This window comes from Dreissena polymorpha, chromosome 1 (assembly GCF_020536995.1).
Source record: "Dreissena polymorpha isolate Duluth1 chromosome 1, UMN_Dpol_1.0, whole genome shotgun sequence".
Taxonomy (NCBI): domain Eukaryota; kingdom Metazoa; phylum Mollusca; class Bivalvia; order Myida; family Dreissenidae; genus Dreissena; species Dreissena polymorpha.
In genome coordinates, this window is record NC_068355.1 from 8,299,346 (window position 1) to 8,326,480 (window position 27,135).

General features: G+C 33.9%; 2 protein-coding genes across 3 annotated transcripts; one reads left to right on the forward strand and one right to left on the reverse strand.

Annotated features, from left to right (window-relative positions):
• Window positions 1–1,950: 1,950 nt before the first annotated feature.
• On the forward strand, window positions 1,951–18,462 carry LOC127870150 (uncharacterized). Of its 2 annotated transcripts, none has more exons than XM_052412810.1 (2): window positions 1,951–2,082; window positions 17,384–18,462. In XM_052412810.1, exon 2 carries the CDS (start codon window positions 17,399–17,401, stop codon window positions 18,146–18,148), a length of 750 nt encoding a protein of 249 aa, XP_052268770.1. In that variant the 5' UTR covers window positions 1,951–2,082; window positions 17,384–17,398; the 3' UTR covers window positions 18,149–18,462. The 2 variants fall into 2 exon arrangements, with proteins under 2 accessions (XP_052268770.1, XP_052268776.1); XM_052412816.1 differs by lacking the exon at window positions 1,951–2,082 and adding an exon at window positions 9,405–9,560.
• A 123-nt stretch (window positions 18,463–18,585) lies between these two features.
• LOC127870176 (uncharacterized) lies at window positions 18,586–25,906 on the reverse strand. The gene is made up of 4 exons (XM_052412836.1): window positions 25,852–25,906; window positions 25,388–25,520; window positions 22,048–22,156; window positions 18,586–21,190 (listed from the first exon to the last, which is right to left on the reverse strand). Exons 1-4 carry the CDS (start codon window positions 25,886–25,888, stop codon window positions 21,089–21,091), a joined length of 381 nt encoding a protein of 126 aa, XP_052268796.1. The 5' UTR covers window positions 25,889–25,906; the 3' UTR covers window positions 18,586–21,088.
• Window positions 25,907–27,135: the final 1,229 nt, after the last annotated feature.

Below are 27,135 nucleotides of genomic sequence, written 5' to 3' on the forward strand. Positions count from 1 at the left end.
TAGAACCGCAAACGCCGTTTGACAGAGTAGTTAAAGGAAAACGCTATTGTTAGGACAGTTGCCATCATGTTTTTAGCGTGCATCGAGTCGGCGGCGTGTATAATGACGAGATTCAACCAGTGCGCCTTGCAGTGAGTGTATACAGCTCTCGCGACGATGGTTTGGATGCGAGCCTGGTACCCCTTCTGCTTCCCGGACATGTTCGACGCACCATCATAACATTGGCCGCGCATTTCCTGAATGTTTACTCCAAGAGCTTGAAGGTTCTCGAGGAAGGCATAAGCCAGAGCTTCGCCGGTGGTCGACTTGCACTCGGCAAACCCAACGAATTCCTCCCGGAGACATGCTTTCTCTGCATCGTAAAATCGAAGGCAGAGAGCCATTTTCTCCATAGTGGCAGCATCAGTGGCTACGTCCGCCATATATTCGAAGCTGGACTTTACTGGATGTTGGCTGGTCTGATTTTCCGTCGAAAACATCTCTGTACGGGGCGACATCAAATTAGCAGAAATTCTTAAAATCGCCCGCTTCGTTAACAATCCATTCGGATACATAGTAGAAAACAACGATAAAGCGTAGTCGATAATACTGTTATGGATAGTCACCAGCAAAAGAAACGTGACCTCGAAAATGGTAGCTAAATCATTCGTATTCTATGAAGTCGAAAAAAAACTTTAAGACAGTTTCAGTGTTTTCGATATGAAAACACATTTCTCGCATAGAAAAATGCCTACCCCAGGTTAGGCATCACATTGAATTGCATTTTTTTTATCACTTTAATTTTGTATTTTTTCCAAACAGCGTACGCACGTGAGTATTTGCGTATTCCCAGCTACGCCCCTGCCTCTAGCGCGAAGCCACATTGAAGAACATAGTTATCATTAATTCAATGTGTGGACCTAAATGTTTTGGTTCGGATGTTTTAATCGTTTTTTAGTTTTAAAACAAAAGTGGCATTTGCGGGCAAACGCGAGCTACGGACACACGTCCAGTTGACTCAATGTAACTATTTATTATGCAATATTTTACCATTTAACACGAGTATCTTTGCAAAATTAGAAATTGTTATTTTTCCGGTATGCATTTAGTACGTATACAATAGTTTTGGTACTTTCCATTGGAAAAATACATAAATACAAATATAATTCCCAATAAATACTGATTGAATTAACTAGATTTGCAACACCTTTTGATAATATCACTTGTATTCTGTAGCGAGCAGCTTGACTTAATTTGATAAATTAAGTTCCTGACAACAATAGGCATACTATAGCACAAGATTAATGGGAATAAACACTCGCGATGGTATGAAGAGTTCAAAAATATATTTGTAGTAGCATATAATATTTGAACCATTTTTGGTGGATTAGAGATAACAAAATTGTAACTTTAACAAATGTGCATTTGTGTACTAAACCAAAGTGCAGCAATAAAAAAAAACGGGATTATATGTACATATTTGACCAACCACAATAAAAATTGAACAAAAGAAATGCAGTTTATTTTTATATCAATAAAAATTATTTTAAAATATGCGATATTTCAAAGTGGGCAATCAAGCATTGGGCAATGCACGCGGGTTGCATCGCTTTGGGATACTGGTCAGCATTAATGTTAGTACGACATTTTATGTTTTTTCAGTATAGTATTCTATTTTAAAGTTATTTTTTGCTTTGGTTTAAATATTTTTTTCCGTCTATTTTTTGTGAAGTGTGCACGTAGTTTCTCATCGCCCATATGAAAATGGTTTACTCAATAAAATCTCATTGAATCATAAGTAAGGCACAACGTCCGCCATAAAAAAAAGAAATATTTAATACAAATACTTATTCAATTCCTTCGATGGACCTAGGTGTTGTAAATTACCTTCCAATTAATTATTAACGACACACTCACTTAAGCGACACGTGACCGCCGCAAGCCAATCAGACACCGACAATCTTTACATACAGCGTATTGATCATTAGAGCAGCGACGCAAGGCGGTGAGTGAGGAACAGTGCGCAGTGCTCTAACAATATTGCTTCTACTACTTAAATAGTTATAACGGTGATTCAAGGACTCGTATATATATCATCGCAAGGTAAGTTTTTTCTTAATTTTGTTCTTTTCTTCATTTCTGTTACTTTAAAGTACTCGTCAATATTTTTATAAGTCTGAGTCCTAGGAATTTTTTGTACAAATAATATTTCTGAAATGTGAATAGAAATCGATCCGCCAGGTGCGGTCGCGTTGTTTTAGTATTGATCCGACTGGAAATGTGATTCGCTGCTTGAAATGGTTGAAAGAAAAGTACATTCTGACAAAATCAAGGGTTAGGATTTTGTTTAAAGAAGATAATAACACTTATTGTAACCGGTTGAATAAAATCACTGTAGATTCAACTTGCATGCAGTGTCCTTAATATAGCTGGATATGTATTACTTATATTTTTTAGTGTCGACGATCATATTACTTTTAAGTAAGGATAAGTTTAGTTTGTATTTTTAAATCATCGACATTCCGTGCGTCCAGATGCACTTTTTTGTAGAAGACAGCTAATGCAATAACACATAATATAGTTATGTCATTCATTAAATAGCTAATTATTTGCACAAAAAGTATCTCGGTTAGTAATGCATGCGCCTCGCAAAAATGCGACCCGATAAACATACTTGTTAACATAAAACATTTTCTTAAGATGCTTCTATTCTAAAAAGTATTCGACCGAATTCACATGTATGTTTTATGGATTACAAAAACAAGTTATCAACGATGTAGCCCACTTACGCACAATAAAAGCATGTACTGTAGTAAGGGAAAATTAATTGCTTTCGTTGTGAAGTCAGTTCATAACTATTCGTTCAGGCTGTCAGCAGCCTTATGATAAGTGACTTTTGATTAGGATGCGCCGAGGAGTCAGGACATCCGACCGACCTCGGTGATCTGTCATCTTACGCGATATGAGACTCGGTTTAATTGGTGCTGATCATCGTATACATGTACATCACATCGTCTGTGAGTGTTTGTTTCACAATGCAACCGAACCCGTGTCTACGGGAACATATTTTGACGCATTCGTGAAATATAATCCAGTACACGTATAGTGAGTGTTAGTTTCAAAGCCTATAAAACAAAACAACGCGAAACCGTTTCCACTTAAGAACATGTATTCAGATTGTTCATCTGAACATTGTAAGTAGTTATTTCCGTCTGTATGTGGCAATTGTATGTCCTGTCGCATTAAAAAAAATGTAAAATAGAATGGGACTGGGGCTGTATATATGTGACAATCAAATCGCTGAAGGCACTGAAGATGTTCGCTATTGCATAATTTAACACGCAATTAATTTTTCAAAATCAATCGCAAGTTTGAAATGAACACACGCCATTCAAATTTATAAAGTGTGTGTCATAGCGCACGGGTCGAGTTTTGTGTGCACTTTTTATCATCCTTATTATTTCATAGAAATAACTAAGACAAAATAAAAACAACATGGCTTTTTGGACGTTCTGAAAGCATAGAAAGTATGATGAAAATGGTAATGAGAACTTAATATAAAGAAAATTTGCAGTCACCATCATATTAAAGGAATATTTTTGGAATATCAAATAACTATCTCACCAAGAATATAAATTCATAATGAAAGTTCCGTGTACAAAACTTTGATTTTTGACACCATATACAAATTCAAAATATACAATAATCTTCGTATCTTGTATGTGGAGGAATAAAAGTATATACACATTGCTGTTTATGCTTTACTTGTTACCCGAGCAGTTCACACGATGTCAACAACGCTGACATAAACATAGGTATAGAGAACTAATGCGCTTTTTAGGCATAGCTGTTAAATCAGTTTTCATCTTTGTGACTTTTACATAACGCTAACAGACACGCATGAATATTTTCGAATATGTAATATGCTGATTCGAGATACAACCTCTGAATTTTTGCTACATCACTGCGTATGTGCTCAATTCAAATTATGTAGCACTGTTCAGTGTAAGGAATTCCGGACTACCCTCTGTATGCTCAAACGACACAAATTGTGGCCCTGTTACAATTACGCGTTACAATCCATCTCGCAGAATTTCACTTTCGCCTCCAAGATGAGAAAACAATCATTAGCGAAATAGTATAGTGTCACGATAAGAGAAAATCGTTTAATTATCTTACCACAATGTTTGCCGTACTTGGTCAGCACGTCTGGAAATCATTCCTAAATGTGTGGATAGGCTGCCATTATAAACAAGTTTGCTATTTTGAATTCTATTTTGTATCAAAAAGCATTGTTCTTAAATGTGGTATTTTCAATTCGCAATGAGATTTGTAATGACCCTCGTCATGCGAAAATGGGTCTTATTCCATATGCGCCCATCACATAAATAGCCCACTCAGCTATCTCTACGTCTGGTAAGGAGAAACATAACATATTGAGTGATTTTATAGCGAACAGCATCGCCTATGGCCTGACTGCCTAATGCACATGTTGGGTTTAACAAACGCTTGCCAAAACGCATAAGACCCATTTTCGCATGACGGCGCTATGGACGTGTGATTTAAATGTGTCGAAAGAAAACTGCGTTTAAATCAAATATCAACATACGATATATTTCGATAGTGAAGAAAGATACTCATAACAAGGCATAGGAGGACACATATAAAGTGCTCTCCCGTAGTATATTTTTTATCTACTCACACTAATGTGGGGTTTGACAATGCTAACACACATTTCATGCGGTGAATATGCAACTTACACGTGAAAAACACAACACAATAGTTTAACTTGTGTTTAATTGTATTTATTTATTTAGAAAAGTAAATTGCAAACTTTATTTCAAAGTCAGCGTATACGCCGTCTACATTTTTAAAAGATATTTATTTTTATAAATATATTTAATATAATATATTTAGTTCTTTTCGGTTTTAGAGATTATAAAGCATTTTCGAGGTTGCTTATAGAATGCCTGTAGTAATTGATGAACTCATATCCAACTGTCTATGTATTGATAACTGTCAATATAAACAAGCTAACCCTTCTACTAACCTTCTACTAATGCGTTGCTAGCACCCGTAAATACAAAAGATCGCCGCTATCTGTTGAGAACCAAAAAACATTTTCCAGAAATACCCGCTGTAGTAGCATGAACGAGGTTACAAAACAGGTCATTCGTATTATTATTATAAATTGTTTGTTATATTCGGGTTTAGCGATTATGAAACATTTTTTGTTTTTGTCTATCGTATCGCTGAAGTTATTGTTGAACTTATGTTCAACGTTTTATAAATTGAGAATATAAATAAGCGTAAACTTTTTCCCGAATCTATTAATAGCCTCAATTTTCAAATGACCTGTACTACGTCATTGAGGTGTATGTGAGAGCGTAACCTATTGCGTTGTTATCGCCCGTAAACTTTCTTTTGTTTATCGACAGGCGCATCTATTAATAGCCTCATATTATGAATGGACTGAGCAAAAATACTACGTCATGAAGACGCTGCAGAAAGTGGACTATTTTATTCATTCATAAACAATCTCCTCCGCGACACGTACAATACGATCATTGTTTATTGATTCTTTTCTATAAAAGCACCGTTCGAAACTATTGCATATAACACGATTTTAATATAATGTCTTACTTGTGAATGAATATAATTGGAGAACTCAAACCTCTTGCATAAATTATACAACTCTTTCTCGCGCGGATACGCGTAGTAAGCGGGTATTGGGCTCCTAGTAGCTAAGGCGTATCGACCTGAATTTTAGACTAACCACCTTAGATGGTCGCTAAGCGACCATCTAAAAAATCAGTTAGACGATATAGACAATTGTACTCGCAAATTTTGGTCGTTCAATCACGAAGACTTGTAAGTTTAAAGGATCTATTTCTCTTTGTATGAGTAAATGGCTAAATTTGACTGTGTAAGTTGTATTTAAAACCGTAAATTTTGATTTAACTTGTGAACACCAGTTGAATATATATTGTAATGTATGTCGATGGACTTTAAAAGTTTCATGCCTGTAACTATATCTAATATATTAGCTTCGGGTTGATCTGGAAAATGTCGGGGTTGAATTGTGATATTTGATAAAAGCGTATCGCTAAAAAAGCGAAGTTTTTTATTATTATTTATTTTATACATGGTCTCTTACTCTTTTTCCGTTTATATCACGCGTGTTTAAAAACATCGAAAATAGTTTACCATTGTGCCCCACCATCCCGAAATCAATATTATTATTTCATTTATAATTGCTTCCATCTTCGTTTTTAAGAACTCTTTATTTACCTTATAGTTCATGTCCGTTTGGCATTGGCAATCGTTCTTGTGGGCAAACAGTTGCAAAGATAATCATTAATTCACGTTTTTTCTCCGATCACAACCGATGCCATGCTGTCACCACATATTTGATAGGAATCGCATCTCTGGAAGACTCGTCAGCTGAGCTATCAGCACACATTTCACAGAATATTTCAGCATTTCTCTGTTGGAGATAAGAACAATTGTTATAGCACTTTTTTCTCTATGCTCATCTTCTTTCGACGCTTTTTTTCGTATACAACTCCGCCAGTTGCGCTTAGTATTTAAGGTATAATATTATAAGCGAAGTGGCAAGATTAGGTTTTTTTAAACATGATAATCGAGTTTATATATGTATCTCTTCATTGAACTCTCCATAAAAATGTATAAACATTCAAAATATATTAACAATTGTTACACTTAATTATGCGTAAAGATGAAAACGTGCATTTCTTACGTTTGGAACACAGAAAGAATTTCTTTTCGACATAGAAAAACGCATTTGATTTATCGTTTGCGATTGGTGTCGTTATTTCTAAGTAAATGGCCTGTAAATGCTTCCAGATGTTAAGAGTTAATTTAGGATAGTCAACAATTCGACAAAGGTATAATATGGATGCTTATACATGTATATGAAACAATGTTTTATTGTGTTGACAGTTATCAAATGCGGGTAATAGTTAGAAGTTCAAACACTCGACTCATTGTTCTTAACATGTGTGCTGTTTTATTGCCGTTTGAATATCATTTGTGTACTGGCTTAATGTATACTTATAAGATTTTAATTTTGGATAAAATCTTTTGAACGATGTATAATATAAAAGACAACCCTTATATTTGATAGAGAATGCAAATTAATTTGGAGATTGTGTTGATTGTACTTGTGTACGTTCGTCATAATTTATGTACTATGCGTGATTAATAATTTCAGGTTAATATTTAAGCATTGTCTCAGTATGAATATTTTATGTTGATTGTATGTTAAAGGGATCTTTTCACGCTTTGGTAAATTGACAAAATTGAAAAAAGTTGTTTCAGATTCGCACATTTTCGTTTTAGTTATGATATTTGTGAGGAAACAGTAATACTGAACATTTACCATGGTCTAATATAGCCATTATATGCATCTTTTGACGATTTTAAAACCTAAAAATTATAAAGCGTTGCAACGCGAAACGATTGAATAATTTGGAGAGTTCTGTTTTTGTCGTTAAATTTTGTGAAACTACGAAGATTGCTTATATAAGGTATAAAATACGTCAAGTATATGTATACGGCGGAATAGCTCAGTAGGCTTAAGCGTTTTTACTTCAGGATTCTGGCAGGACTACAGGGGTCACTGGTTCGAAACCTGCTCCGGGCAATGTTCTTTTCCTTTTTTTAATTTTATTCTTGATTTTTTACTGGAGCTTTTACGATCCAATGTTTACATTTATCAATATAAAGCATTTAATGAATAAGTTAAAAAATGCCAAAATCTGTGAAAAGGCCCCTTAAATAATAATTTCAGTGTCTTAACAATGTTATTTTTTCTTATGCAAATCTACTAAATCTACGCCCATAGCTAATCAATACATATTCAAAATCAAAGAGTGCAAGCAATTACGTATTGAAATCAATTCAGCAATAAAAATAATTTTGCGAGCTTTCGGCGTGAAAATATTTTTCGTGATTTAATAGGTTATTGAAAGGTCTTTTATTCAAGTAAACGGTCGGTATTGTCTGTGTTTTTCGCTTGAACAGATATATCAACTAATGTACTGCTGTCTGATGGTTTCGAAATTTGTATACTACGTTTTAATATCTTTTATAAATATCTGTCCAAGTGTTTGCGTACATAATGGTAAATCGCAATTCCCTTAAGCGCCGATTGTGTTGATAGCATTTTAACATATTACTTTTACCTAAACATGAATTTGATTTAGTTGTTGATAATACTGATAACAATAAGCAGTCAGGACCTGTATTTTATGTGACGGTATGAAATAATCGAAATTTAAACTGTTATTTTTCAACAAAATAAGGTAGAGTAAAACAAATAACGTGTTGAATTTAAATGTTTTTATCAAAATCATCTTGTAGATGTAGGTAGACAAGTTTTTTTTAAAGCGAGATAAAATGTTGGTAATATATGATAGAGATCGAACTCGTGTTTCGAAAAACACAACCATAAGACGAGGCAAGATAACCCCTAAGCAACATTACTTGTAATTTTATTTATTTCTCTTCATTTTCCGAAGGTAACTCAATAAGACAACACATTGATACAAAGTCATGCAAACAGTTTAACAATGGCAATCTTATTTTCAATGAGGCCTTCAAACAACTATGGTATGTATAATGCATTTCTGCATTATCATGCGAACATGTAGACTTTGACGGACATAAGAGAACTGTAACAGTGTAATAGAAGTGTCATAAAAAGCAAGTCTATTACATGACTTCTCTTATATTATTAATTATTAATTTCTCTTTCATAATGAAATGGTCCCAATGAACAATTATTTATTTACAGAAAGTATTTTAGAATGTTAATTTCTTGTTGATTACATTTTCCCATATGCACACACTCGCACGCACACACACATACATACTCGCACACTCATATACACATACATACAATTACCATATCTTAATTAACACGACAAATAACAATAACAAGAAGTAAACAAAAACAGCCGCGTTTGACGCGTTTTTTTATTTTTACGGACCGCACTGTAAGCGCTAACGCTGACACAGTGAATTGTATCATACATATAGTACATTTGAGCCGTGCTCTGTGATAAGGGGGTTTAATTCATGTGCGTAAAGTGTCGTCCCTGAGTAGTCTGAGTGTGAAGTCCACACAGGCTTATCAGGGACGACACTTTCCGCTGTATGTTTTTTCTGTTTAAATAAAGTCTCTTCTTAGCAGAAATTTAGTTTCGGCGAAAAGTGTCATCCTGATTAGCCTTTGTGGACTGTAGAGGCTTATCTGGGACAAAACTTTACGGACATACATTAAATCCTCTTTTTACAGAGCACGGCTCATTTACAAAAATAAATATTCAAACTATGTTTAACATCTTAGTTTTGAGCTGTATGTGAACGCATACTTAGAGATGTCAAGTGGTCCAATATTTGTCGTGAAATTACTATGTAAATGGCCATCGAGATAACGGGGAGTTCTGTCATCGTATTGATCACATGGAACAAGCAGATAGCCACATGGTCCATGGATCTAACAACCACGCGACGGTTTGTGGAAGCAATCATGTATATTGAACTTCTAGGTGGAGGTATTCAATTTAGTGATAATTGAATTTAGAGCCGCGTCTGAATATTTAAGTAATTTACATTTAGTATAGGCAAATGGACTTGCACATTTAGTTATGATAAGTTGTGTTGTCATTTATCACAACTGTCAATATTCGTATATTTCAAGCCTAGACGATTGCTTAAATTTTATGAAATGCTAGTCTGACGAAACGCTTAATTGTCTCTTACTTACGTAGTTGTTGTTTGTTTGAGTTAACATAGTGTTCAATAAATGCACACTTTTTCATTTTTAATTTACAGTTTTCAGTTTGCAATTAATGTTATTAATGACGAAATGGATTACTTGTCAGGGTACAACACGTGTAACTAAAGCATTGTGGCTTGGATGCAATTGGTGTTGATACTTTTTAAACACCACGCAAACGCACGAACAAATGCAAACACAACAAAGCACGCACATCCGCTTAGAAATAAAATCACATTTTAGTATAAAGCTGTTCACAATATCTTTCATGTGCTCGTGAAAGACGGATTAATTATGGCATACCCTGTCTAGGAGAAAGATGTAAACGACATGAACAACTGTTTGGCTCGTGCCGAACGCTTTTTTGATTACAGTAGCATTCCACGGAAATGAAAACCAGAGAATTCTTATAAGAATTATACGGAGAAAATATACGGCGGTAAGAACACACTTGAGTGGTTCGAACAGATGTCTCAATACACACAGAACTGTGCCAGTACGGCTGGCAGACGAAGCCAACTGGAATGAACGTATTCCAACACGCCATTCTTGAAAAAAAAGAAGTACATGATGACTTATGATCCTTACACTCCTGAAATATTAATAACTCGTACATGCATAAAAATATTTTGTTGCTAGTTACCTTAACCGGGTTTACTATTGAAATGAAGTGCAAATATGTATACCTTTTTGAAATCACCTTAAATACGTTTTTGGAAATGTAGGTACCAATAATTTAATGGTAATCAACAAAGGCAACGTTTATGGAAATGAAGGTACATATTATTTAAATAAATGGTAATCAACAAAGGCCAATAATTTCTCCTTTGTTTCTTTTTTCCCCTTTACCGTTTCCCAAACAGTCAAATGCGCGTTTATATCCCCCTCCCCCCTATGTCCGAAAACTCCTCCTCAGAGAAAACATTGTCGTACATTGTTTGATTTCAAAATAACTTGGCGTGAATGTTGACCATCGTAAGACGACGGGTCGCGTAAAACACTCGTCGCCGTATTTCAAAGGTCATGGTCACACTTAGTGGTCAAATGTCAAATAAATTTGGCCATAAACAGATTGAAAACTCCTGTATCAGCAAAATAGTTGCTGTTTATTAATGGATATTTAAATAACGAGTAACAAATGAAAACCAACGAAACAGGACGTGTCTCTTGTAACACCCTATAAATCTACCTTGAAGTGAAAGATAGCACTTAGAGGTCACATGTACTGTTTACTGGTGTTTTTGTTTATTGTGAACGTTTAATGTACATGTATTGTTAAATTATGGTACAAATACCATTGATTATGGTACAAATACGTAAATGCCTACTTGCCGTGTAACCGGACTACAAACCAATCATTTAGCAATCAGTTTAACGAGTGTTATTAGCAACGTTCAAAGTTCCCCATATTTATCTTACACAAAACAACCAATTGTTGTGTATTTGAAGATTTATGAGGATTTAAATATAGGTATTAGAAGTAAATGGATATAAATGTGAGTGCTTTAATCATGCAGATAATGTCTTCTACAATTACATATTTATAAAGGAAAGAGGAGTGCGTACACAAATGGCGTAGCTTGACTTTGATTAATGGGAAGGTCGATCATTAGCCGCCGCTAGTATAGAGTCTTTCAGACATTTACTTTTAACGTTTTGTACACCCTAATAAAGGAATTTTGCTCTTTCAAATAATGCTGCTTTTCGAAAAATGTGTTGTTTTTTTCAATTACGGCGGTTACGAACTGTACCAATTTACGGGAAAAGCCTGTTAAATCCCTACTAGGATGAATTTCTACGGCCATGCTTTCTTCTCTGATCTGTAACAAACCCTTTCCATATCCCATTTACCTTCATTATTTGTTAAAAATATTCCATAGGAAAAAAGATTCTGCCTCGGCTTTCATGGCCTATATGAAGCTACGCCCCTGGCAAAGGTAGTTAAGGTGCGTTTTAATAAGTAGAGTGTAAAAAACCATAGAAAGGGCACATCCGCAAAATCCGATTCTTTTACAGGTACATGTATATTAGTCATTTCACTTGTTTACTTAAACATAGATAATTGTTATTCGTTCAAGTTTTGAAACATCAAAATTACTGACGCGATGCCTTCGTGTACATCTGTGATAGGTCAATAAAACAACACTTTTGTTTTAAAATGTTTTAAACATTATATAAAATCAATAGGTAATTGTTCTTCCAAAGAGTTAGCGATACTATCGAGATTCGGTTATTTGTATTTATGTTGAAGTTGGTAAGAAAAGGTAAAAATATTTTTTGGCAATCGATTAAGAAAGGATCAGTCTTGTTAGTGCTTAAAAATCGAGTAAAATGACAAGGAGCCTCTCACTATCATTGAAATAAAAATAAAAAGACGTGCGTTATTTTCTGGTTTTGTTTTAGTCGAAATCATCAGTATCATGCAAACAATCAAATTTCCCGCAATCATGTCTGAGAAATCCATGGTTTGCAAGGAAATCAAGTGGAATTTGATGGAGCCATACATCAGTCTCTGTTATACGAGAAACTGGAAGCGAATGCGAGTCCAACAAGGCATGATTGTCATATAAATAGATTGATTTTGACAGTTGTACGGTGAGGAACAATAGGAAATGCGTGATGGCTAGATTTTCCCGCAAATCCCGGGAGACATAATGAGAAATTATGGAGCTATTATTTGGCCCATTGATTTTCTTCTGGTGCTATGCACGTTGAAATTGTAAATTTGTCGCTCAATTGCACAGCGAAAAAAGTGATATACATTGTATTCGAATTATAAAAAACTTTCTTTGGACACGTCGCTTCAGGAATATCAATGTTCGTTGTCCATTACTAAATTAACAACTGAGCACAATCAATCAGACGCACATAGGGATATTACTCAAAAGTATACATTTGAAATCGTTGTTTTATGTAAGACCGTTCATTTGAATTCGTTTTCTAATTCAGACCGTCGTCGGTCGAATGGGAATGCTTTTAATTTAGATTGTATGACCCCTTTGAACAATAACACCTTTGTGAATATACAGTTAATGTGTATATAAGCCGCGGCAAGTTGCTTTTCACAAGTTTCAACTTACGAGGGTCTAATTAAAAACCGGTTTGGTAAAATATCGATGTCCAATAAACATTTTAATTTCAAATACTTTCGGAAACATCACGATAGTATCAGTTTGTGTGCATGAGGCATTTTATCTATATTTGACTTGCTCTTCAGCGCGTGGTTGTTTTTGTCGGTTCTATCGTTTCATGGAGGTAATACATGTCCTTACTAAGAATAACAAGGACAACACTTTCTTAATTAAGTGCTATACCTATAACTTAAGTTACACCCTTGAACGATCCCCGTTAACGTATGCCTGCCATCATTCTATGACACGACACACGAAGTGCACCTGAATATATGCGACGTCCCTTTCTGTTAGAATATTAATTTTGTAGAGTGTGTTTAAAGGGATCTTTTCACGCTTTGGTAAATTGACAAAATTGAAAAAAGTTGTTTCAGATTCGCAAATTTTCGGTTTAGTTATGATATTTGGGAGGAAAAAGTATTACTGAACATTTGCCATGGTCTAATATAGCCATTATATGCATCTTTTGACGATTTAAAAACCTAAACATTATAAACCGTTGCAACGCGAAATGATTGAATAATTTGGAGAGTTCTGTTGTTGTCGTTTAAATTTGTGAACTACGAAGATTGCCTATATAACGTATAAAATACGCATTGTGTATGCTTGGAAGGATAGCTCAGTTTGCTAATGTGTTTTTACTTCAGGATTCCGGGGGTCACTGGTTCGAGCCCTGCTGCTTGCTACTTTTTTTTCCTTTTTAAAATTTTATTTTTTGATTTTTTACTGGAGCTTTTAAAATTTAATGTTTACATTTATCAATATCAAGCATTTAATGACAAACTTCAAAACATGCCAAAATCTGTGAAAAGGCCCCTTTAAGGTTCATGTAGAGGCTTCATTTTAAAAAATGTGGGACCCCAAGCATTGAACTCAAATTTGACTAAAGGAAGAGTGCCACATTGAAAATGTATACATATATGCTTTAAAGGATGTTTTTCCTTCAAACTGCTACCAATTTTGTACATCAACGTATCATACCATCCACAAAATCAATCAAAATACAAAGCGATTTTAACACTAAAATATACATTATTTTCAAAAATCTGAATCATGTTTATTCCACGTATTTCGGTGGAAAATTATATAACTAGTGAATAATATCGACATTGACGAGGGCAAGTTACGCTTAAATAGTAAAACAAGTTTACATATCTAGAAATATCAAAACTCGAACACATGTCATTTCAGCACCATGGGGGCAGCCATTTGTAAATTCATAACATAGAAAGAAACATGCTAAAAACTAACTCATCGCCTAATTGACATTCCAAACGGTTGACGATGACAAATGCATTGGATTGTAATCTTTCCGTTGATGTTTGCAAACTGCACGATCAGACCTCATAAACACTCAAAAGAATAACTATGTAAGAAGCATTTCACCAATGTTTACAATTGTTGTCGAATCACCATACTTATATTATTGCGCATAAAATAGTACGCTTACAGACTGACAGAAAGATCGATACGTAACTCCGTTAAATTCATCACGGTATACTATTCTATTGATAATATATAATAACACATCGCTTTAACAATCTAAAAGGAGAAATAATTCTTTTAAACAAAGTTTTTAATAACGAAAGTGAAAACAACGGAAGTTAGATGGATATTCTGTGAGATGCACTTCGGCTCCAGAAAAAACAATACAAATAAACTAAAAAAGACGTGTGGGGGACAATTTTCAGCTGGAAAATATTTGAAATAGGGTAAGTGATGATATCTCTACGTGGTCATTTCTGTTATTGAGTGCGATCTCTTGCTGATTAATGTTAATAGTTGTTTTACTAGTTGCGAACCAACTGTCAAAATATGTTTGTGTTTTCTCAGGTATGTGTATACACATACCCGGTTTTCTCACTACTGCACGTGGTTTCGACCGATTTGTTTTGCACGTTTTTCTACGGAGCACAGCGAGGGCCACGCTTTCAAAATGGGTAGAAGTAATCGAAATATAAAATCAATCGGTTTGCCAATTTCTTTATAATTCTTTACAATTGTATATGTCGTCTGCAATCTATTTCAATTTTAGATGGTTTAAATTTGCAATTTGGTTGAGAGGTAAATAACAAAATTGTTATGCCTTTGAAGAAGAATTGTGACTCTTACTATCCACCATACCTGGATTTTTAAAAAGTAGTTACGTTTTAGTTATTTTTAGAACTTTGTTTAGGAAATTTATCCAAAATAGGCAGTTGAATAAAAACTCATTTGTTGTTTTATGACAATAATTTTCTGTGAAATGTTGCTAACTTGACCTTGTATATGTATATAGCTTTGTATTTATTCAACTTAAGGTAATGCATATCCTTCCTAACTTTATATTGAGATTTTGTAAATTAGTGTAAAAATGTATTGGTTTTAAACCAAAATATGAATAAAGCACACAAATATTGAATGTCAAAAATGTGTTTATGTTATTCTATCCGTCTTTAGCTTTAAAATGATATATAGTTTGACCATATTGTACCACATGGAATGAAGCAAAAACCAAAGCGAATTTTTAATGAATTTTATCCCCCCCATGAACCTTAACTTGTTTCTTACGTGTTCTTTGTAAGAGAAACACATACAGATCATGTCTGTTAGACTTACGTGTATACATACACGTAAATATGATGTATATTACACTTGCGTGTGTGCATAAATATAATGTATGTAATACCTGCGTGCATACACAAAAAATAATATCTGATACACTTTCTTGTATACACGAATACTATGTATGTTACTTGCGTACATACACAAATATAATTTCTGTTATACTTGCTAGTACATGTATACAAACATCATTATGTTACACTTGCGTGTATACACGAATATCATTCTGTTACACTTGCGTGTAAACACGAATACCGTCGATTACAATATCTTGCCATCACAAGCAAAACTCCTGATCAAAATGCCATGTACATTAATTGGCATATCAAATTTTCTACTTGATTACAGAAGCAGAAAGCTCATCATTTTAGATAATGTCATCCAGGAGAATCGGAATCATATCTGGACACAGAATCTGTCCTTAGGGTGTATGTTTTGTTGGATGTCTACTAACATTATTTTATCTCTCGCGAAAGGATTCGGCTTTATGTGAACAAATACATGCGATGAAATAAGAAACTCAACGTTTCCTTACTAGAAACTGTATACCTGTTATAATAAAGTTGGACAAAAATCAAATGTATTCGTCTGTTCTGTGTTTCAATAATATATCATAACCAAATTTGACTTATACATTTTGAATCTATGTCGATGGTTGGCTATAGAAGCGAAAAGCGTCCTCATGTGTGCAGCAATTTATCACTTACCATCAATCCTAAATGTGTTCCCAATATGTAAATTGTATCCATACATGTTCATCAGTCTTTATGAAAATGCTAACCAATAGTTGATGCTATCCAGATGTTTAATCTTCGAAGTAAACAAATAGTTTTAGGCTGATAAATTATTGATAAACAATCGCTGCCGACGGCACGCTTTTCTGTTGCATCATGCGCACTCACCTTTAGACTCAAAACAATAAAACACAAACTACATGGTACCTGAATCGCTTCATATGCTTATTAGTTTATAAAAAAACGTTACCAAAGTATGTCTGGCAAACAAGATTTATTCTTCTGTATTTCAAGACTAATTGTATACCTTTAAAAGTGTTGAATATGAAATGTGAAGGGAGATTATTGATTTTCCTTGTTCAGATTTACTTGGTCAAAAATATATACCAAGAGCAAAGTAACACGTAGATATCAATCAAATATACATCGAGAAGTCAATGCTTGGCAGAAACCACAGTATAAGTATATAATATACATAGTTCGTCTCTATATTCAAAATCGTATTGAAGCAAAAACTAGTAGCAAAGCGTTCTTCACAGATCTCTGATTATTTTACAACTTACTAGCGTGTAACTAGTATGTGACTGCGTGTTACGAGCAGACATATTTTCATTTATGTTTGTTTCATGTAACAAATACAACGACGGATACTGAGCCAGTAAAGTTGTTACGGTCGCGTAGTAGTTTATTACGACGCTAACGATGTAAACGTCTAATTTAATAGCCACATAGCGATCCTTGTATGATCATTAGGAGAGGTCGTCTTATCAGCTGCAGATAAAAAAAACGTCAAATGACGATTTCCCAACATACTGGATCATTAATCATTTAACATCTTATTGTAGTGTACTGTTCCGATGCAAATCAAGTGCTATTCAGGTCTGTGCTGCATTGTTAGCATGGTTAGGTACTAGTATTGTCGCGCCGATAGAAAATCGAGGAATCTGAATTGGTCACATACCCTTAGAATACTAGGTCCTGTCTTTACATGCTAAAAAATGCTATCACTACACTGGGCTTGAGTGAGTCCTTTAATATTTAGCACTTGCAAATCATTAAATATCGCCTGCAATATTTATTATCCATGTCTGACATAGTATATTATCTCACCCGTAAAGTATGTTTTCCAGGCCCTAGACACGCAGATGGCTAACGTTACCGACGTGGAGGAGATCGTTCTGAACTGGGCCTGGAACAGTTTTCTCAAGACCCGAGGCGCCGACTACAAGAAACTCAAGTTCGAGGACGTTAAAATGGAGGTGAACTGGACTCGAGTGAAATTCACGCCCAGCATGCCTGAGTATTCCGATGGAAAGATGGTGGATCAGCCAAATTCCAAAATAGTGTTCACGTCGACATTCCTCAACAATACAAACTGCGAGCAGGAGCACTCATTCACGACAGAACGCACTACCGTTTGTACAGCGACCACGTGCATCTCCAAGGGTTACACGCAGGGCTTCCATCTAGAACTAAAAGTAGGACTTCCGGAAGAAGTGGCGGCCGCTACCGCCGGATTCGGCCGCGAGGTTAACGTTGACCGCACGGACGAGCATACAACAGAAACGGTGATCACATGGTCTGTTAACAGTAACGTGAAGGTGCCACAGAATACTAAAGCAATTGCAAAAATGGAGGTAAAAGAGAAAGAGTTCACGGGGAAATTTAAATTGACTGTGAGCATTCGCGGAATGGTTATTGTGACATTCACAAATCTCAGAGAAAATAATTCCTTTATTCACTCGTCTGAAGGCGATATTTCTCAGATACTCCGCGATGCCAAACGGGAGGGGTACAAAATCGAGGGGAAAACCGCCATCTGGGAAGTGGAGGGGACTTCGAAGTTCCGGTTCGGGGTGGAACAGGAAGTGCATCTGGACCAGGAGCCACTGTAGTGTGATACAAGAAACAGTCACATGATAGCCTTTCTGGACGGGTATGAGTTAACCTGGGTACGAGGCGATAGTCGATTACTGAACAGTGACCACTGTGATATGATAAAGGAATAGAAAAAATGTTTTTATGATAAAAATGTGCGTAGAAACATGATCACAACGTGACATTTAACTTGGTACAATACTTAGTTCATATTAGCAGGTAAGAATGCATTTAAAATATTTTGTGGACATATACATGTTTTCTACGTATTCCTATTTGGATAAAATTGCATACATTTGTATAAATAAATAAATGTATTTTCATACAATTTCCAGTTGCTATTATTGTAAACGATGGTAACAGCTTTTCATCAAAGTGAGGTCATTCTTCTAAAGTTTCACTTTCATTTATCATACAATGAACCAAATGCCCCCTGATCGTTACAACACATATCAGCTATATGATACTATATTTGTAAAATAGTAAAACAAATATGCTAAAACAGCAATAAGATGTACTTATTAATCATGCAATAAATTCACAACTTTAAAACATACACAAAGATCACCAACAACCCATTTGAAATAAATGTTTAAAACAATTGATAAAATACAATGTTGTTACGTACAAATAACATGAAATATTTGCATCTCAAAACAACTTGTCCCAATGTCGATTAATACATTATAATTAAACGGTTAACCATTGCACAAAAAAGGAACTTTTACCCATTAAAAAATTAAGTTTTTTCATCTGCATATAATGTCTGCTAAATACAATCTGAAACAGTCTCTAAAGAAAAGAAAAGGTTCAATGAGTATACATGAATGATTAAATGCGAATCATAATACTTTAAATTACAGCAGTATAGAGGTAGATTAAGATTTAAATAAATAAAAAAAAACACTTAACTACTCTTCAAACACAACCATAAATATCTGAAAGAAAATACACAAATCATAGTTTTTATTATTTAAACGGAATAAGACACTCAAAATCAGCTAGTGTATCAAAGCTAAAAATTTTTTATATTCACAATTACATAAAACACAAAGTTATTGATAATTTATAAACTATACAAGTTTTTAGTGTTAACAATGATAAATGTTATTTTCAATCCTGACAAAAATCAACATTAATAGCGAAATACATACACAAAATGGACTTCACTAAAATACATAACAGAAAGATTCAATTCAGCATTAGAGAAAAAAGTATTTTTTTGCATATCAAAATAGCATACATGATTATCAATCAAGCATTGCACCTTGTATACAAAGCTCTTGAGAGTTTCAGCAAAAGCATTACAAATACATCACTTGTGCGTTAAATTCCCCCAAAATGCAATAAAAAGCAAATAATATAAAAGTTGTAAACTGCAATATTGTAAAGATAATGCAAACAATTCTTTCACCCTTAAAATTGCATAAATAAGAAAAGATGTTCTCCATATTGTTGAATGTATGCTGCTATTGCATTTTAATAACTGTAATGTTTGAATACTGTTATTAAGTAATGCTAAGTAAAAGTACGAGATGCTATCTATCGCTCACAAAGAAGTTGATGCAAATGACATTTTGATCTGTTGCTATAAAAAATTCAGCATTAAACAAGAGCTGTCTCAATAGGATTACATATGCCCCCTATATATGCTTTGATAGAAATTATGAGCATTTTTCCCAACCTAAACGCATTGTTGGAATTCTAAACGCGAACCCCAAGTTCAGGGTCAAAATTTGTGTGCGTATAGACAGGCCTTGTCCATATACACATGCATACCAAATATGAATGTTACATTTGAAGCGACATAGAAGTAATGAGCATTTTTTAAACCTAAACGCAAATTGTGACAGACAGACAGACAGTGCAATCACTAAATGCCCTCCTTCGGGGGCATAAAAATAAAACTTTAAAACATTCAAATGCATACTGGTTGAAATAGTAAATTGATGTGTAAACTCATCAATATCTAACGCCGTTTATTACCTAAGAACACTACACGTAAATGAATATTATATAAACATGCTACAAAAATCACATTATAAATATTTCAGACAAACAAGAAACAAACATATTGAAGCTGCAGTAGATTGTTACTTTGAAAAAAACACAACAGAAAAGTTACCTAGTTTAGATTACTTGAAAACAATACAACCATAAAACGCTAAGTATTAAATGTGCGAACATCTACATTCATAAAATATATCATTTGTTTAAAGTGTGAAGATGTGGAATCAATGGTGGTTACACATGGTACTAACTGTAAGTAACACACCTATAACAAATGCCAATATCTTTTTACATTGTGATACAATTCTAAAAGATTTATAGATCATATTACAGCTGAACTTTCCATTTCCACTGGAATTTTTAAGTTGTCAAAACTAAGAAACTCGTAGTTTTAAATGTTACACACTTAACTTACAATTCATGTAATCAATAAGATGTTCATAAATTCTCAGATAGTCAAATTTTCACCAATAACTATTCTAAATGTCCAGAGGTGGCATTCTAAGTTGTGCACTAAGACCTAAGTGAAAAGTTCAACAAAATGTATTCAAAATGACGTTCACAGATTTCTGCATTTTTGTCATAAAATACTTCAAATTGATACATAAAACGATTGGAACTAAAGAGCTCTAGAATAAAACAAAAATAGAATATAAGAAACAAAAATGTGTACACCACTAAGACTTTAAACACTGAGCTTTGAATTGAATAACACACCTTAACAACTCATCCATCTGGGCTATTACATTTCAATATGCATTTCACACTTTATATAATCAATGTATGTATCTGTTATACATCTGTAATACTGTAGTTAATGTAAACATGTAATCATAGTGTGCGTAATTGTTGCTTTATTTTACATCACTATATAAGAAATGAGTTCAGTTATATCAGCAGGAATCATCAGCATTCTAGTTTCTCTGTAGACTATATTGATGTGTCAGTCACTCATCTGGGGCCTGGTCCAGTCCGTTCTTGCTCAGCATCACAGCCCAGGAACTTTCTTCCTTTTTAGCGAGGATCAATGTTACAAGTCCTTCTTTGTACTGAAATATCATGATCAAAATAACTTGCAAACCACATGTAGTTTTTTCAGGGTGCAGGATCACGTGACTTTGTGGGGTTCCCCCTTTTATCTTTAATGTATGTAAACACGACGGTAAGTGGTGCTTTATTTCAAATAACTGTTTAAAACAAATTTCCTTAAGAATTTTCCCTAGTGGATAAAAGACAAATTTTTATGCTGCTTATGGCAATGATAAATACATCAGAATTACTTTATTTAATAATCCTGTGTTCTTGTTCAAAATTCGAGTGTACTATACGTTTATTTTGTCACTGATTTCAGAGGTATTCAAGTATTTATTCCATACTTAAGATATTGGCACAAACTGCAAGAAAAACTGTCTTTTATGCACTAAAGTTCTTAACAGTGTGATTACATTCTGTCCAGCCCACGTGTAAACCCCTGAAAACCCCCTTGATTCTGCACCCTTATTTTTGTATTTGAAATAAAAAAGTGACATGTGAATAATGTTCAATAATACTGGTATGTTAGAATGAAAAAATTGTATATTTACTCAAGAAGCCAAATTTATTTGGATTTGCTGTGCTGTCTACACTTTTTCTTTTTAATCCCTGGCCTGATATTGATTTATGGAAAACATTTAATAATACAAACAGTTTGACCAGTTAAATATTTCCTTACACATTACAGTTGCGCCAGTACAGTATTTGTATATAAAAGAGTGATAATCATGCATCATTTTCCTTTAGAAAGGATTGCTTATATATTTTAAGTTTGATTTTTTGTTTAATTTTATTAAAAGTTAACAATAATTCCTAGCCATATGCACATTGTTTCATAAAATTATTGTGCACTTATTAAGTACAAAGTAATTACCTTTGTTTGACAATTATCAATGTCTATCTCTCCTGGAAGCTTGTTCACCTTGTAATGGTACTTTGTGGTGACACCTTTTTTGGTGATGCTGGCTTGAAATTCAAATCCCCTGACAATGAAAAATTCTGTCTCAGATTTTTTTTCTCAATACCAAATTACATTTAATACAGATTCCTAATTAATTATTTATAGGATTGATAAATTTACAAAACAACAAATATGTAAGATATACCACACATTATTATAAAATTCAAAGTGATTATATCTACCTACACCATTATATTGCACAGCGTATTTTACAATCAGTATTTTTTTTTGTTTTGAGTACCAGGCCAAGGCCCTAGGATTGTAAAAAAAACAGGTTTTTTAGACCTAAACAAGAGCTGTGTTTGTGAAACACAATGCCCCCTAATGAGCTTTGAAGCAGGATGGCAGCTATTTTAGAAAAAAATGACATTTAACCTAGAAGAATGACAATGACCTTTCACCATTCAAAATGTGCAGCTCCATGAGATACACATGCTTGCCAAATATCAAGTTGCTATCTTCAATATTGCAAAAGTTATGACCAGGGTTAAAGTTTTGGGACACACACATACAATGACAGACAGGCAAAAAACAATATACCCCCAATCATTCGATCCGGGGGGGGGGGGGGGGGGGGGGGGGGGGGGGGGGGGGGCGCATAAAAATTGGGAAATTTAGTAGTTTTTTAGCTTACAAATACTATAAAATTGAGAATTGATGTGTTTTTAATATTATTTTTGTAAAACTCAGGTTCATATTCACTTGATATGGAGCTGAACTAAATGTTTGGATTTATATTAGTTTTTTTGTCTTTCAATTGAGAATTACATGTACCAACAATAAATTTGGGAAAATACACACTTTTTGTGATTGGGTATGGGGTGAAATTTGGAGCAAAAAACAAAACCACTGCCTATATACTGGTTTGCGAGTATTTTTCGGACAAAATAATAGGTTTTTGTTTAATAACTGTCGTAATAATACGAAATTTGTAATAATATATCATGGGTTCCTCATTTACAAGCGAATGCAAACAAAACATTTTATGATGAGCCCATGCATATGTACTAGGGCCGTATTTGAGGTCATTAAAGGGAGGTATTTTTTTACTGAACTAAAGTACATGTTTTGACCGGACCTTTATATAAATTGAGTATTTGGAAACAAACTAGAGTTACTATGAAACTTTTCTTTACATTAAAATTAAAATAAAGCAAATAAATTAATATGATGGTGCAATATGTCGTCTTCTGCGCGGGCAAATAGAGTTATAATTTGTTTTCCAATATCAGTGCAAACAACAGACAATAAATAAATATGTTTATTTACAGATCTTTGATCTAACAATATTATCCTCTTTCAAGGGAGAAAATCCAAACAGTGGATAATATGAAATGAGATTTGTTTCTATTTCTTGAAAATGTTTACAAGGTACATTGTGCAAGCAATTCAGATATCGGTATACAACAAAAAATGTCGAATTTAAATATACAATAGCAATTATTTAAATATTGCATGAGTTTTGATCGGTTATCGCATCAGTGTCTGGTAAAGTGAAAGGCTGTAATTTAAACAGGTAATAGAGAACTGCTCTATTGTAGTAAACAAACAAAAATCATAAGCACACAGGTTGGGTTTTGTTTAGGAGATATCTTTTGCGCATGCACATGCTATAAATATTCCCCGCAGGGACGTCACATTTCATCATGAAGAAATTTGTAAACAATCCCATTAAATACTATATTACTTGCCTTTGAACAAATTGATGATATTAACTTTAAGAAAACAAGCGTTTGTAAGTATGTGACAAAGAAAATTGTGTTAACAAGTTAAAATACACAAAATAATTAGAACGTCCGGTAAATACTGCTGTCCGACAAATACTCGCTAACCAGTACTGAAAAATTAGAGACTAAATTGGGTGTGCTCTGTGAAAAAAGGGTTTAGTGCATGCATGTAAAGTGTTGTCCAAGATTAGCCTGTGCAGTCTGCACAGGCTAATCAGGGATGATACATTCCGCCTAAACTGGATTTTTGCTAAGAAGACACTTTCTGTGAACGAAAATACCATAAAAGCGCCGCGTCGTCTCTGATTAGCCTGTGCAGACTACACAGGCTAATCAGGGACGACACTTTACCCACATGAATTATACCCTCTTTTCACAGGGCGACAAGCATGGTTCAAATATAATAAATTTAAAACATTGGATTGGATGGGAGGCATATCAGGGTCGGGCATATTGTCCTACAAATCACAGGGATCTTTAAGAAAAAAACCTACATACTATATAACAGTATACAAGGGATACAACTGTCAAATATCCTGCACAACACCATGGTCTGAACAAAAGCAAAAAAATCTCTTCCAAAAGCATTAATTACACAAAATAAACGGTATACCAACAGCAGAGACATTTATCTTTCAGAAAATAATAAACTTGGCAATAAACTACGATCATTCATTAAATTAAAACGAAAACTGATAATTCTAGACTAGTTGTAATTTCCATATTCCTTTAAAACTAACCCCTTTTGAACGTACATATTCATTTGCTAGTTCCTGTTTATAGTTTAATATAACATAATTACAATTAACTGTGATATTTTGCTCGAAATTCGTATAAAAACACTTCAATGTCACAATAACAATAGTCTACTTTCATTTTAGATATTACACTTCATGTATTTCAAACATGCAATTTGATTGGTTAATTCTCCACTGCATGAAACAGCTAACCAATCATGTTGCGTGTTACATTACTTAACAACTTGCATGTACACATGCTTGAAGATTGTAGATAATGTATACAATTTAAGATTTACGGTGTTTCTACATATATGCAGTTACATGCCATCATAAAAGTTGTCTACTTTGATTCATAAATTATATTTGGATTATAAAACAAGGTAAAATTTGCTTAACTGCTCAGTATTATTAAATTATGGAACAAAATATGTCAAAACTTTGTGCACACTTTTGTCCGTGTTCGAAAATTTTACAGTTTTTCATGAAACATCCGTTTCAAAGAAAACTATTTATGCATTGACTGCTATAAAGATATAAAGATAGTTATATTCTGAAAGATAAATGTCTTGGCTATTGTTATATTGTTTATTTGGTGCAACTATTGCTGTTGGAAGCAATTATTTTGCTTTTGTTCAGATCATGGTGTTGTGCTGGAAATTTTACAGTTGTATCCCTTGTATATATATTTGTAGCATGTAGAGAATTTTTATTAAATGTCCCTGTGCTACAAATAGGATGTTATGATGAACAAAACAATAAAATATGAAGCAATAGTAAGAGGCTTACATAGATTTAAAATTTACATCTGCTTGTGATTCCCCTGGTTTAGGCACAGCTTTTCCCATAAATTTCTTCTTAACGGTGAAGTTTGGGATCTCCAGCTTCACTGTCACTGTTGCCATGTCATCTTCAGTGTTAACTGGAAATTTAGTAACAAATTTGTAATACATTAGTTGATTTATTAATATGTGTATAACCTTAAAATGTAATGTGAGTAACGCTGTATTGATGAATCAGAAAGTGTTAAAATAATCACTTTACACATAAAAAATATGTATAAAATGATTAAATTTATCCGAATTTGTTTCCAAATTGTTTGCGGAAGTCGGTATCCGAATTGTTTTTGGATACAATTATCAGTGTAGTTTAGATTTATAACATATTATGCTCAAGATGAAATATAATACATAATGGTTCAACAAAAAAATAATAAAAATGCTGTCAAACAACTATAGAATTTTATAAAATACTGGATTTAGGGCTTTGGATGTCTTCTCCGTCAGCCATTTTGGATGAGTGTGGGTTAACCTGAACTAATTAACAGAGGCGAGTACCATTTTTTCGGGACAACTAAGCGTTCTTTGTTCTCTTAAATCCCTTGACATTCAAATGCCCCATCACTCTTAAATCCCTTGACATTCAAATGCCCCATTACATACATTTGATGTATGTTTAGTCAGGTTCATTAAACAGTTTACTAAAAAGTGAATATCAAAACTATAAAATAATATTTACATCACTTTGCGAATTCCACTAACCCGACTTCTGATAAAAACAAAATATTTCAATAAAAACAAAGATTGCAGCTAAAGTGCATTGAATGAAAATTCAAACGGGTGAAAGACAAAACGGTAAGCTTGGCAACGCATTCCTGATATGTTCAAGCATTATGAGAAAATAGCCCATAGGTGCCCCAAAAAGGAAACATAATGTGACAATACAATTGTAATTAACGACGTACAATTTTCTGGGCCATGAATAGCCAGTTGAATGCTAAATAAAGTTTGAAAAAATAAATAAATATCCTAAGTCATATTTTCACCGGAGTACCTTAGTACCTGAAGATGCCAGTTCTGGAGATCACCAACCAAACACTTCTGCGCTGAGTGTTGAATTGAACACGAATCGCCAGATAACAAGTGGGTGTACTATCATTTGTGTTTATCGAAAAAACATCCAGCTGGCAGACTAAAAAGTCAAAATATATCGTTAGTCCAATATTTTTGCATGAACACTTGACTAAAGCATTTAACGAAAAAAATTCGTAGTTGACATTTCACGAGAAGTAGTGTCTGCTAAGTCATGAAATATTTTCAAAACAGACCCACAAACTGTGGGCTAATGATGCCCAGAACATGTTCTAACCAGTGTTATATCTCAATGGAGGTATTTGATGTACCAAATATCGCTAGAGAAGAGTATTTAATTTGGTGAGTTATAAATAAAGAAAATACAGCCGTTTACATGTGTTGTCTTATACTTTGAGCTGAGTGCGCCTCGCATAATTATAAAAATAAAACAATTGTGTGAGCCTATAGTATATCAAAGTAAAGTAATCAGGACATTTATTACGAAGCAGATCATAATATGATACGCATACTGTATGCAAGATACTAAAATAAATACTGTTAAGCTATCCGCGCAATGTTCAGCGATGGTTTTTATGTTCGTATTGTTTAAGATAATCATAGACATTTCGTACAAGCGAAATAACTCCTGTCCCAAACGGTCACTCTGTATACCAGTTGTTTCCC